Source organism: Cetorhinus maximus, chromosome 4 (assembly GCF_964194155.1).
Source record: "Cetorhinus maximus chromosome 4, sCetMax3.hap1.1, whole genome shotgun sequence".
NCBI lineage: Eukaryota > Metazoa > Chordata > Chondrichthyes > Lamniformes > Cetorhinidae > Cetorhinus > Cetorhinus maximus.
The window spans coordinates 133,296,575-133,311,903 of NC_135882.1; the positions used below are offsets into that span (position 1 = coordinate 133,296,575).

At 43.2% G+C, this 15,329-nt stretch overlaps 1 protein-coding gene across 1 annotated transcript in view; it reads right to left on the minus strand.

Annotated features, from left to right (window-relative positions):
* Window positions 1–15,329, minus strand: part of setd2 (SET domain containing 2, histone lysine methyltransferase) — a 116,174-nt gene that overhangs the window by 80,560 nt on the left and 20,285 nt on the right. Inside the window, exon 2 of the mRNA XM_078540858.1 lies at window positions 5,864–5,983. Within this exon, the coding sequence (XP_078396984.1) occupies window positions 5,864–5,983 (120 nt within the window). The remainder of the gene's footprint in view (window positions 1–5,863; window positions 5,984–15,329) is intronic.

Sequence of the window (15,329 nt, forward strand, 5' to 3'; positions counted from 1 at the left end):
GTGAATGAATAAAAATAAGAAGTAGGCAAAATACAAGAGTGTTGGAAAAGTCCAACTTAAGTTGTGGGAGTCAAATAAACAGATTGATCGAGGCTAACAAGAAAGAGTGAAAACAGGAGTAAAGGGTGAGAGAGAGGGGGAGGGGGAGACAGAGAGAGAGAGAGAGAGAGAGAGAGACACAGCAGGAGATAGAGACAGACAGAAATGAAGAGTTATAAAGAGTAAGAAATCATAAAGAGTAAGAAATCAAGAGTCATACACGCACAAGGCTAGAGGGCCAGACCAGCAGGCAGCAGCAGAATCAGAGACAGAGGGAGACTGCACTGCTCCAATCCTTGTACTTTGACCAAGGACACTAATGGCCTGATATCACATTACAAGTCAACTTGTGCACAGTTGTGCATTGTACGGTGAGGTGGGTAGAACATCAACATGACTGACAGTAACCAGATTTAACCTTATCACAGTTCTGCAGACGCTCAATCACACTTTTAAGTCCGTGTGAATTTTTGAAGCTTGACAGGGTGCTCCCATTGCTCTGAAAACAGAGTCGGAGAGCTCATGATAAGAGGCTTTTAGAACTTTAACAATATAGGCTGCATGAATGCAAACAGTCCTGGTCTGTATATCACCTCACCCAAAGTGTATTTACATTATTGTTATTTACAAACCCTACCCCTGACTTATTTAAATTCCAGCTTGTGTAACCCACCAATCACAGAGAAGTTGCTGGATTAGACGGTAAACATATATTTTAATGGCGGCAGAATTGCACAAGGCATCCATGAATTCCAAAATGTCCCCTTCCCTCCCCAGTCGTACATTCCATGTCCTGTAGTGCTGATCTGCTCTGTTACATTTACAGATCCACACATGTAGGGTTGCCCAAAAGTCACAAAAATTATTTTGTGCCGTTAGTACCGGGACATCCATCATTGCGTAATGTGACACCATCACTGCCAGGATATCCTTCATGTGACACCATCTGCGTGAGGACATCCTCCACAGTATGATGTGACATGCTCAGCATAGTGTGACACCACCATCGTGAAAAGATGCTCCATCATGTAGTGACACTGTGCCACGAGGCCAACTCTTCCATCACGTAGTGTGACACAATTACTACGAGTAAATCAATCATTATGTGGTCCCACTATCACCAGAACACCCTATGTCGGGCATTGTGACTCCCTCAGTGAGGACATTCTACATCATATAGTGCGGTTACTCCTGCCATGCCAAATGAACATCGCAGCCAGATCAAGTGACTTTTCTACTTTGAAAACTGCCAACCTATTTTATCTATTTTAATTTTTCGCAATATCACTACTGGCTCTTCCTTTTACTGCTACATTGGCTGTATACTCTTCTCCAGTGAAGACAAATGCAAAGTACACATTTTGTACCTCAGCCATTCCCTCTACCTCCACATGCCCTCGGTCTCCTTCCTGGACCCTAATCTGCCCTATTCTGCCTTTGACTACTGTTTTACTACTTATGTGTTTATAAAAAGGCTTTCAGTTCCCTTTTATTTTAGGTACTTAGCTATCCTCATCCTCTCTTTGCCTGTCATTTATTCCTTTTCTAGATCTTTGTACTTTCTATATTCAGCTTTATTTCTGTGGGTGATGACCATATCATACAAAGTTAGTTTTTAAAAATTCACCGCTATGCGTTGCTGGACAACAAGGGCCCAGTTTTTATCCCTTCACTAGCCAATGGAGATCTGGCACTACAATCTTCCCAACAGTAAAGTCAAAACATCAGCCAAGGTTTCTGTTCCTGTGGCAATGTTATCTTTGCAATGAGATGTTGAACTGAGGCCCTGTCTGCCCTCTCAGGTGGATGTAAAACGTTCCCTGGCACTATTTCGAAGACAAGTCTTCCTCAATGGCCTGGCCAATATGTATCACTCACCCAACATCATGAAAACCCATTAACTGGTTACGTATCTCACTGCTGTTTGTGGAACCTAGCTATGTTCAAATTGGTTGCCAGATTTGCAACATTACAACAGTGCGTGCAGTTTGAAAGGCACTAATTAACTGCAAGTGTTTCTTCCTTCCAGATAACTGGCAGAAGAACTAAATGGGAAATAGGGGTTTTTTTTGTGGAGTGAGTAATGATCTGGAAAGCACTCCCTGAAAAGGTGGTGGCAACAGATTCAATTCGAACTTTCAAAATTGGATATGTACTTAAAAAAGAAAACAAAATTGTTGAGCTTTAAGGAAGAGCGGAGGAGTGGGAGAAATTGGACAGTTCTGTTTCAAAGAGCCAGCGCAGACATTATGGGCTGTATGGTTGGTCACCTTCTATTTTGTACGATTCTATTTTTATGAAAATAAACAATCCACCCCCTCCCAATTTCCTCACCTTCTATATTCTGCTGTAAGTATTTACACCTCCCCAGGACCCATCTTTAGTTCCTATATTGGTCCTATTATCAGTTAATTTTGTCTTTTTCCCTTTTGTTCTTTGGCTGGCTCTGGACTTGCTCAAAAACTCTAACATGATCTCGCTTTGATGAAAGGTCATCGACCGAAAACATGAGCTCGGCATCTCTCTCACGGATGCTGCTCGACCTGCTGAGTATTTCTAGCATTTTGTGTTTTCATTGTCACTGGGCATACTGTCGGCCAATAGCGTGCGGTTACCCTACCACACTTCCCATGGGAACTCCTTCAGATGACTTGGTAAGGGCTCCTGCCCGGTGTAGCACCAAGCCACACATGTTCCATAAACTTCACGAGGAGTTATAATTTGCCACAGCATCATTGAGGGATGGTTGACTGGTGATGGGCAGTGTGGGAAAGGGGTGGAGTCTGCTCCTAATTCCATTAACTCTGTGTCATGTTGAGGACAGAAGCAAGCTTGATGGTGATGCAGTCAAATAGGTCAGCAAGCCTCGCAGCTGAGGTCAATAAATGGCGATGGCCAACTGAATGAGCTCTGCTGCCATCTGCGGACTCTTGGGCTAGGGCTCATGGGAGCAGGGAGAAAACTGTGGAAGTGCAGACCTTAAAAGTACTGGTGGGGTGGTGGGAAAATGACACACAGGATGCTCACAGAACTAGGTCATAGCACAACCAACTGTGTCAACTAACCTTTCAGTAAATATCCAAAATTGCAAGGCAAATTAAATCCAAAAATGTTAGTAGATGTAAAAGCAAGTGGCCAAGTCAATTATTGTTTAAAAATAAACTAGATGTCAATCAGATTGGGAGAAAGGGGAGACAGTGGAGAAGTGGTAATATCACTAGACTAGTAATTGAGAGAACCAAGCTAAAGCCCTGGGGGCATGGATTAAAATTCCACTACGGCAGCTGGTGGAATTTAAATTCAATTAATAAAATCTGGAATATAAAGCTACTCTCAATAATGGTGACCATAAAACCATCACTGATTGCTGTAAAAACCCATCTGGTTCACTAATGCCTTTAGGGAAGGGAATCTGACATCCTTACCTGGTCTGGCCTACACGTCAACTCTCAACTGCCCTCTGAAATGGCCAAACAAGTCTCTCATTTCAAGGGCATTTAGGGATGGGCAACAAATGCTGGCCTTGTGAGTGATGTCTACTTCCCATGAAAGAATAATTTAAAAAAACTCACTCTGCCAAGCCACATAGTGGCCAAATCCACAACTACTGCAACAGCTGACAAAGAAAAATTGATTGGGAAATGTTGGCAAGGCAAGTTAAATGTTAAACGTTGACACATCCTGCCCTTATTTTTTATGTTTCCATTATAAATACTTATGTCTATATTTATAACAGTAATGGTCTATGAAAATACATCATACTGTAATTATATCCTCCTACCAGTGACAGATCGATGTTATTACATGGGTAGTTTCTATAAAAACTGTGGATATAAGAATTTATAAAGTGAAAAAGGTGACCAATAGTGGACAGAATTATTAATACATTACTAGATAAAATCGGCCTAATACCAATGTTATGTCATAACAGATCAATATATAGTCTTTATCAAAGGACATCCAAAGGCCTAGTATTATTTGACCCTCTTCATCAACCTCAACCAGCATTTGCCTCAGCTTCAATACTTGGAAGGTTTAGCTGTTATTGGCCAGGCTGATGCCAGTGTTTCCCAAGCCCAACTTGGAACCCTGACTTTGCAAGTAAAAATACAAAGTCATTCATGTTGAATACATTTAAGGCTGGGATAGACAGATTTTTGGTCTCTCAGGTAATTAAGGGATGTGGCGAGCAGCAGAAAAATTGAGTTAAAGCACAAGATCAGCCATGATTAAATTAAATGGCGAAGCAAGCTCGGGAGGGAGGGGGTGAGGGGGAGGGAGAAAGCGTCAACGAGAGAGCAAGAATGTGAGTGAGCACAGATTTGAAGTAATTAGCAAAAGAAGTAAAAGTGCATTGAGAAAAAACTTTTTCACACAGTGAGTGGTTAGGGTCAGGAATGCAATGAGTGTATTGGGGGCAGGTTCAAATCGAGGCATTCAAGATGGCATTAGATGATTATTTGAAAAGAAGCAACATGCAGGGTTACAGGAAGAAAATGGCAATGGGTGAAATGCTCAGAGAGCCAGTGCAGACACAAGGGGCTGAATGACCTCCTTCAGCACTAACAATTCTGTGATTTTGTGAGTGGGAGAGAGAAAGTGCAAGTGTGCACAGGAGAGGGAGGGGAGGCCAGGAGTGAGGGGGAAGGCGGGAGCGGAGGGGAGGCCAGGCGCGGGAGAGAGCAGCTGAGGGGGAAGGAGGGAAGAGGCCAGGCGCAGGGGGGAGGCCAGGCGCGGGAGGAAGGGAGGTCGGGAGTGAGGGATGTCAGGTGCGCCGGGGAAGCGGAGGCCAGGGGGGAAGCAGGTATTAGGGAGGAACTGAGAGAGAAAGGGCGAAGGGGCACGTGCACAAAAGGAAGAGTACAAGCAAAAAAGCGAGACAGGGTGCAAAAAAACGAGACAGCGCACAGAAAAACGAGAGATAGAGTGAATAAGAATGTGAGAGAAGGCAAATATGAGAGGAAACGAGAAGGAAACCAAAAGAGAGAAGAAAAAGAAAGAGAGCACAACTCACAGAACTGTTACAGCACAAGACGCCAACTGCCCATTGTGTTTGCACTAGCTCTCCGAAGTAGCAATTCACCTAGTGCCATTCCACTCAGAAAGGTGCGAGCGAGCCAGCCAAAAGGTGAGAGAGAGCGCGCGTGCAAAAAAGTGAGAGTGGTGCGTGCAAAAAAGTGAGAGAGATAGAGTGAATAAGTAAGAGAGAGAAAATGCGAGAGAGAGAAAACAAGAGAGAAGGCAAGAAAGGAACTAAAAGAGAGAAGAAGAAAGAAAGACAGCACAACTCTCAGAACTATTACGGTGTAAGAGGCCAATTGCCCATTGTGTCAGCATTGGCTCTCCGAAGGAGCAATTCACCTAGTGCCATTCCACTCAGAAAAAGCGGGAGGGAGAGCGGAAAAAGTGAGAGGAAGAGTGTGAAAAAGGGAGAGAGCGTGTGAAAAAGGGAGAGAGAGCGCGAGCAAGAAAGTGAGAGCGTGCACAAAGAAGTGAGAGAGATAGAGTGAAAAAGTGAGAGAGAGAGAATGCGAGAAACAGAAAGCAAGAAAGAAAGCAAAAGAGAGAAGAAAAAGAGCACAACTCACAGAACTATTACCGCATAAGAGGCCAATTGGCCCATTGTGTCTGCATTGGCTCTCCAAAGGAGCAATTCACCTAGTGCCATTCCACTGCCTTCTCTCCGCACGCCTGCATAATCTTCCTTATGAGATACAATAATAATCTAATTCACTCCTGAATGTCTCGAAATGAACCTGCCTCCACCACACTCAGGTAACGAGAGCATGGAGAGAGAAAAGAGAGAGAGAGTTGTCTATCTCACCCCACAGCAAGCACATCTCCTATGGACTGAACTTGGAGATGTGTCGATGGTCCAGGCGACATCTGCAGTTCCGTCCAACCTTCCCTCGCGGTTGACAGAGGGTGAGGAGAGGCATGAGCCCTTGGAGGAGGGAAAGAAAGATAGGAAAAGTTAGTTATTTTTAAAAAATTTAAAATCAGACACATTGAATATTACAGTGGAACTGCTAATATACATCATCTTCATTATCCTCCCAGCTAAAGCCTTACGCAAGACATTATCTCATTGACACAACCCAAAAGTGCGTGGGCCATCGCCTCCTTTTCCAATATGTTAACCACACGGCTAAAGAAAGGGTTTGCCAGCCATCTGGGGTTGTACTGGAGTCTCCAGGAATCTAAAAGATTAATCTCCTGGACACTGCTCTGTGGGGATTAAAATCTAAAATGTTGTTGTTTTAGAACATATGATCATAAAGCACGGGAGCAGGAGTAGGCCATTCGGCCCATTGAGGCTGCTCCATCATTCAACAAGAATATGTCTGATCAGATTGTGCCTTAATTGCACTTTCCTGCCTACCCCCATGACCCTTAACTCAGCCTTGAATGTATTCAATGACCCAGCCTCCGCTGCTCTCTGAGGGAGAGAGTTGCAAGGACTAACGACATTCAGAGAAGAAATTTCTCTTCTTTGTCTTAAATGGGAGCCCCCTTATTTTGAAACCGTATCCCCTAGTTCTAGATTCCCCATGAGAGGAAACATCCTCCCAGCCTCTACCCTGTCAAGTTGGTCTGGCAGTGATTCCCTCACTCTTTCCGCCACTCCTTTTATCCTTGCTATACTCTCACCTCTCCTGCTGCTCTCAGTGCTAATGGATTCTCCCAATGACAGGTGTTAGACCAACTGGCCTACAGTTTCCTGCTTTCTGTCTCCTCCTTTCTTGAATTGTGTTGTTACATTTGATGTTTTCCAGTCCGCTGGCACCTTTCCCTAATCTAGGTGATTTTGGAAGATTACAACCAATGCATCCGCTATCCCTGCAGCCACCCTCTTTAAGACTCTAGGATGCAGGTTACCAGGTCCAGGACTTGTACCTGAAAAACGAATGGGATCACTGGCTGATTTTTTTCTCTGGTGATCGCGATTATTTCAGGTTCCTCTCTCCCTTCTGCCCCCTGCTTTTCTACTATTCTTGGGATACTTTTTCTGTCTTCTACTGTGAAGCCAGATACTTGTTTAAAGTCTGTCACTTCCTTGTTTCCAATTATTAATTCCCCAGTCTCACCCTCCCAGACCACAGAAACACAAAAATCACAGAATTATTATACCACAGGAGGAGGCGGCCATTCGGCCTATCATCTCTGCGCTGACTCTCCGAATATCACTTACCATTCCCCCACCTTCTCCCAGGAAGTCTGCGCGTTCTTCCTTTGCAGATAAAACCCAGTTCCTCTTGAATGCTTCAATTGAACCTGCCTCCACCACACTCTCAGGCAGTGCATTCCAGATCTTAACCGATGCTCACGGTCGCTACTCTTTTCTTTTTTATGTACTAGTAGAAGCTTTTACTGCCGTTGTAATATTTCTTGCTATTTTTCTCTCATACTCAAATTACTCCCTCTTCATTATTTTTTAGTCATCCTTTGCTGCAGTTTCTAAAATTTCCCCAGTCTTCTGGCTTACTACTAATCTTTGCAGCTTTGTACATCTTTTCTTTAAATTTGATACCATCCTCAACTTCCTTAGTTAGCTACGATGGTTCATTCTTCTCAGAGTCTTTCTTTCTCCATGGAATATATTTTTGTTGAGGGTTATGAAATATCTCCTTAAATATCTGCCCCTGCTACTCTACTGTCTTATATTTTAACCTAATTTCCCAGTCTACTTCAACTAACTCTGTCATCATAAGCTTGTAATTGCCTTTAAAGTTTATGACACTAGTTTCAGATCTAAATTTCTCAAATTTTACTCTGTCACCCTGTCACCCCTGCCCCCAGTACCCGATGAGTCTTATCTCCACTGATGTTAACATAATTCCCTCACATTGTCAGGCTCCCAGCCAATATCCTCATTACCATACTGAGCTGTACCATTATCCAGTCAAGGAAATCCGCAAAGAGATCCCTTCAGTTAAACAGGTTTGACCATTATGAACCTAACCCATACCACGTTCTGCTTCAGCTGAGACAAGATTTCATGTGTATAATCACACCGGGAACCAATAAAATGGCTACACAAAGGCTGGGGCTCAAACTCGTAGAAAGAAAATTGAAGACTGATATCAAAAATTCTTCTTCACACGAAGTGGCCAATGCTTGTAATAAAACTCCCAGATAATTCCTGGAAGCACTCAAGAATCAATAGGACGTTGCAATGAAGTGACTGTAGGATCTCTCTGGATGGATGAATGGCCTCTCTTATTTGTAATTATCTTGAGTGTGCATCTTTGATACAACTTATTTTTAATCTAGACTTTACAATTTATCACAAGGTTCTAATCACTTTCCAGAAGCAAAGTGATTTTCATTTTTTTAAAAAAGAGTATTTATCTACAACCTCAACAGATTTTAAGAGGCAAGTCCTCATTGAGTAAGTTAGCAAGTTCAACTGGAGGATGCTCAATGGTACATTGGGTATGTTTAAATATATCCTTTGATTGATTCCCATTACTGTTTTGGTGTGACAGGTATGTTTTGGATGAAAGCATCTCTTCAGTACATTGAATTGGCAAAGGTGAGAACACCGATCCTGTACTCTTCCCTTTCATCCACCTGTGAGGGCCTCGGAATAACATTTCACCTACAAAGCGACACCTTGGTCAGTTGTTATCTAGACTACACAACAATGGGATACCAAAGGACTCCAGCATTTTCAGAGGTGTTCTCCTTCAGAACAACTAGTGAACAGAGGCTTTGGGCCGTCCCAAAGTGCTTTACAACAAATGAAGTACTGGAAATGCGGCAGTCAATTGTACACAGTAAGAGCCCATAAACATCAATGAAATACATGACGAAATCATGTGTTTTGGGTGCTGCTGGTTGAAGGGTAAATATTGGCAGGACCTCCTTTGCTCTTTTTCATATAGTACCATGGGATCTTTTATGTCCTCTTGAGAAGGCAGACAGGTTTAATGGTTCACCCAAAAGTTGGCACTCGAACAGTGTGACATTTGATCAGGACTGAGCTGAAGAGCCAGCCTGGATTCTGGCTCAAGGCTCTGGAGTGTGGCTTGAACACATGACCTTCCCAAGGGGAGAAAGTGCTACCACTGAGCCACGGCTGACTGCTTCTCATTCGAGCATCACAAAATTTGCTGTCACCATTCCAACACGTGAGTTCTCCTACCCTGGAAACATTCTTCACTTAATACTATTAAAATTTTATGAACTCCATCCTTCCTTCTCATAGGCAAGGGCCTATATAAAACTTTACTCCACTCTAATAAGATTCCATGTGCAGCTCCTGATGGAAGGGAAGATTTCTTACCCACAAGTAACTGCACTTCCACGTGAGCCAAACAAACACACTTTTCTTCACAGCTGCCACCATTTTCTCCACGCCCCCGCCCCCCCACCGACTTCCTACTGTCACTCTCTCCCTAAAGGCATTGTGACAAATGCTGAGTTGAGGTCGCACGTATATGGGAATTCAGTGGACGGATGACTAGATTGATTTGGAAGAGGTGATTACTCATTCCTCACAAGATCATCTGTTGCTGCTGGGCAAAGAAAAGGAGAAACAAAGACATGCATTTATGTAGCACCTTTCTTGATTTCCGTAAGCATTTTGCAGCCAGTGAAGTACTTTAGAAGTGTAGTCTATGCTATTGTGTGGGAAACACACAGCGCGTAGCACATCCCACCACAGAAATGAGATATATATTGAGATATTCTGTCTCTTCAAAGGATGTTGGTGGAGGGATAAATGTTGACCAGAACATTAGACAGAACTACCCTGCTCACCTTCGAAATAGTGCCACAGGATCTCTTACACCCATCCAAGAGGGTGGATGGGGCTTACATTTGAGATCTCACTCAAAAGACGGCACTTCCTACAATGCAGCACTCTCTAAGAAACACATTGGTGTTCCAGCCACAAGTCTCTGGAATGGAACTTGAACTAACATTCTGACTCGGAGGTGAAATCACTCCCAAGGATGACAGCTAAACGAGAAACGGACAAGCAAAGATACCAAAGTGCATCCAAAATAATGGATTGAGGTTCATTAATGGTCACTTCTCTTTAAATTTGACACATCAGCTGTCAACAATAGGTATTTTAAAATGCTTTTTGCTTTTCTGTGCAATCATAATACTTGCATCGTGCCAGTCTTGACTCAGTCGCAGCACTCACACCTCTAAGTCGGAAGGTAGTGGGTTCAAATCCCGTTTCAGATATTTCATACAAACACAGAAACTTACAGCATAGGAGGCAGTGATTTGGCCCATCGTGCCTGTACTGGTTCTTAGAAAGAGCCCTCATGCTTAGTCCCATGAACCAGCTTTTTGTCCTTAATCCTGTAAATTCCTAATCGAGTATCTGTCCAACTCTCTTTTCAAATTGTTTATGGAATCAGCTTCCACCACTTTATCAGCAGATTATTCCAGATCCTGACAACTCAGTGAAAAAAAAAAACTCAATTTCTCCCCTCTAGATCTTTTGCCAATGATTTTGTATCTATGATCGCTAGTTATTGACCTACTCCCCAGAGGGAATAATTTTTCTTTATCCCTTCTATCAAAATCTCTCGTCATATTGAAAACCTCTGTTAGGTCACCACTTAATCTTCGCTGTTCCAATGGGAATAGTTCAAACCTTTTCTACCTCAGCCACTCCTCACAAGTAAAAGTCCCCCCCATCCCTGGTAACATATTGACAAATCTTTCTCAATTCAATTCAAACTTTAATGTCCAACACGGATACAAAAAATCCCATGCTGCCACAGTGCAGTGCCATTTTATTACCCTTTCCAACGTCTATACATCTTTCAAATGTAGCATCCAGAAATGGCCACAATACTCCAGTTATGGTCTAACCAGTGATTTATAAAGTTCTAGTATGATCACTTTGGTTTTATATTTTATTCTCCCATTTATAAACTCCAGTAAATGTTATGTTTTTTAACCACCTTATTAACTTACCCTACTGCCTTTGAGGATTTGTGAACTCTTAAGATCTTTTTGATTATTTACATGTTTAAAAAAAAGGCATTAAAATATGCTGCCTTTCCATATTAGTCCTTCCAAAGTGAATCACTTCATTCTGCAATGAACTTTATCTCCCATGCTCCTGCCCATTGCACCATCCTATGTTATCCTGAAGGCTGTAATTATCCTAATCACGATCTACTACTTTTGTATCATCTGTAAACTTTATAATGCTGCTCTCTACACCAGAGTCTAGGTTGTTTATAAACATTAAAAAGAGTAATGGACCCACAGCTACCCCTTAAAGAACACCACTGCAAACCTCCTCAGTCTGAAAAACATCCACTTGCCACCATCCTTTGTTTCCTGTAACTGCGTCAATTTTGTATTCACTTTCCCCTTTATTCCATAGGCTTTCATCTTTGTAATATGCATCCAGTGTGACACTTTGTTGAATGCCTTCAGAAAGCCCATATAAACCTCATCTACTATACCACCTTGATCAATCTTCTGTGTTACCTCAAATAATTCAATGAAGTTAGCCAGACATGATTTATCTTTAACAGGTAATTCTGGTTCAAATTTCAGTGTAATACTGAGGCACTGCTGCACTGTCGGAGCTGCTGTCTTTCAGGTGGGATGCTAAACTGAGGCCCAGTTTGCCTGCTCTGTGGAAGTTAAAGATCCCATGGTACTATTCAAAGAAATAGAGACAGAAAGAGCTTGCATTTATATAGTGCCTATGCGTGACTTCAGGTTGTCCCAAAGCACGGGAGTTCTGGAAATCAGGACCCTTGCTAGCTGATGTTGAAATAGTTAATTTCCCAAATGAATGCTCTTCACCCTTTGCATATAATCCCCGTGACCCCTTTGGCTGTGCAAACTACCACCATCATTTCCAACTTCTCTAAAGACCTTCAACATGTTGTCGCCTCCCAAATCCATGCCCATCTTTCTGACAACTCCTTATCTGATCCTCTCCAATCAAGATTCCATTCCTGCCATAGCAGTGAAATGGTCCTAGTCCACATGACAAACAATAGCCTCTGTATCTGTGACAGAGGTGCACTATGCATTTTGTCTTGCAGCCTCTAACAGGGTCAACCAAATCACCTTCTTTTAACACCTGTCTGTTGCCCAGCCCCACGGGACAGTCCTTATTTGGCTCCATCTATCTAGTCGTAGCCACTTATAATTGCTTCTCCATACCCCAGCACCATTACAAATAGAGTTCCTGAAGGAGTGATTCCTGGTCCCATGTCTTCCTCCTGGCTCAAACATCTGCAGGTAGGACATCAACTTCCACATGCACACTCATGGCACCCATCTCTACGTCAACACTACCTCTCGACTTCTCCAATATCTCTCCATGTCAGACTGGTCTTGGGTTAGCCGCAATATCTGCCGTTTAAAATTAGGAAGACCAAAGTCACCATCTTCAGCCCTGCCAAACAATCTCACCAATTCCACTCTCCACCTCCACCACTGAACCAAACTGTTCACAGCGTCTGCGTCCTATTCAACCCGAGCTAAGCACTGGGCCCCCTATCCTCTTCACCATAAAGACCACCTACTCCCAACTCTGTCCCTCCCTCAGATTGTCTATTACTGAAATACACATCCATGTCTTTATCACCCCCAGATTCAATTATTCCAATGCTCTCCAGGCCGGTTGGGTATGAGTAAAAATTGATCAAAGGTTTGAAAAATCTGGGCTGCTTTTGTAAGGGTGTTTTAAAGGATGGGACAGAATGGATAGCAACACACGGATTCCAATGATCTGGAATGAGGAGACACAGGTATCAGATCAAAACTAAGAGATTTATGGCAGACAGCAAGAGAAATATTTTTTTAATGAAAATAAACACTCTGGCTTATGATGCCGTGGAATGAACTAAAGGAGTTAGAGATCGAAGCAGAGACCTTAAGGCTTACTCCTCAAGCGGAAAATAAACACCAACACAGACTCGTTGAGCCAATCACGTTGTAAGTTCGACAGGGTCATCAACTTTTTGTTGTTTGTGCAACCTTGCTGCATGCAAATTGGTTGTTACATTTGCCTAAGAACAACTGAGACCTGAAAGCCATTAACTGGTTGCAAAGTGCTTTGGCACATCCAGAGGGTGCGCAAGGCTTTGTATAAATGCAAACTTCTTTTAACTCAGACAGTCTCTGTCTAAGCTTGGTCATGGCCAGTGGTACTCAGGCATCCAATGTTCTTTGGGACATTACTTCAACAAGAATGGTGTCCTTCATTGGCAGAGGTATAGAATATAAAAGTAAGGATATAATGTTGGAATTGTATAAAACACTGGTGAGGCCACAATTTTTGTTTGCAGTATTGTGTGCAGTTCTGGTCACCACATTACAGGAAGGACGTAATAGCTCTGGAGAGTGTGCAGAGGAGGTTTACAAGAATGTTGCTAGGGTTAGAAAAGTGTAGCTATGAGGAGAGTTTGGATAGGTTGGGGTTATTTTCCTTAGAACAAAGAAGGCTGAGAGGTGACTTGATTGAGGTGTACAAAATTATGAGGGGAATAGATAAAATTGTCTCCCTCGGTGGAGAATTCTAGAACCAGGGGGCATAGATTCAATTATGAGGGGAATAGATAAAATTGTCTCCCTTGGTGGAGAATTCTAGAACCAGGGGGCATAGATTTCACAGAAGGTGTAAGGGGGACGTGAGGAAGAACTTTTTTACGCTGAGGGTAGTTGGTGTCTGGAATTCGCTGCCCAAGTTGGTGGTAGAGGCAGAATCTCTAAACTCTTTTAAAAAGTGCCTGGATCTGCACCTTAAGTGCTGTAAGCTGCAGGGCTATGGGCCGGGTGCAGGAAGGTGGGATTAGAAAGGGCACCTGGGTGTCCTCGGGCTGGCATGGACAAGATGGGCTGAATGGCCCCCTTCTGTGCTGTAACTTTTCTATAGTTCTATTTCTAAGAGCTGGTACCTCAGGAGAGGAAGAGATAAAATGAGATGGGTGAGAAAGGGCCCTGAACGAGTGTCAGCAGGAATGTATGATACTAATAGGAATCCGACTGGAGCTAGCCTTTGGTTCATTTCCACTCTTGTCAGAAGACAGGGCTTAAACCCGACTTCAGACAGTCCTGACAAGAGGAGACTGGAAGGCTGGCTCTGAAATCTGGGTTGACATTTAGTAGGAGACGCCTGTCCTGATGGTGGCCCCCTCATCAGATAGATCGTGCGACCCCAAAAACACTCCCGTAATGTATGATTAACCAGCCTAATGGTTGGTAGAAAGGTGGAAGATGTGACGTCACGGTCTGTCAGGCAAGGCATCACCGTGTGTATTCTTCCATTAATTCACAAGATTCTCCAAGAGGAGAGAGCGTGAGGATACAAAAATAATAGGAACTCTTCAATTTTCATTGAGAATTCCTTATGATTTTTTTTCCGTGTTTGTTTGCACCATTATCTGGGAATTTAATCTCCAATTCCTTGAGGCCTTGGGACAACCCAGGCAATCCTACCTTCTGGGGGCAAGGGGACCAAAGCAGGTTAAGAAAATAATTTGATAGCATCTCATCCAGTCAAACCTCGCCCCACACAACTTCTCTACTTTGACAAGCCCCGCACACCTAAATGAACTCAAGGAAGCTGTAATTCTAAAGAGAGGAGGGATGGGGCAAGTAAGAGAGCAACTTAAAACGGGGGGGAAAAAAAATGACGGGCTGAAAATTGGGGGAGAAAAACATTGTGACTTGATTTTCTCAGAACCACCCCCGCTCCCCCCCAACCACTGCCACACCACCCCCAAGTGCATATACACATTGTACTGCTGCATTTTCCCCACAAATATCTTGGAAATAAAAAAAGAGGCAACTCCACAAATAAACTGAATGAAAATGAGAGGGATTAGGCGATGAAAATTTCTTCTCCCTCCCTACCGTTTAAGAGTCGATTGCTCCAGCTGGCAGTCTGTTGCCTTAGTTACCAGACGTACACGACCACGTAGCGTGCACTCTCTCCAACCTTGTGAGCTGCACTGATTATGACTCATCTCAAAATCTTTCAGAGAGGTCTAAAAGGCACTAATTCGTAGAATGTGAACTATTGTCCTTTTAAAAACCATTTTTCCCCTCTCTCTCTGTTCCCATTGTTAGGTTGACACTCCAGTTCATTACAAGAGTGCCTATACTTCAAAAGTACTTCATTGGCTGTGAAGCACTTTGGGATATCCCAAAGTTGTGAAACACACAAAATAAATGCAAGCTTCAACTGGGGTCCTGCCTATTGTGGGTGATTCAGGTCGACACATTGATCACGTTGTAGTCATGTTTCTGGACCAAAGAACCTGGTGAGAAAACCTGGCACCAGTTGG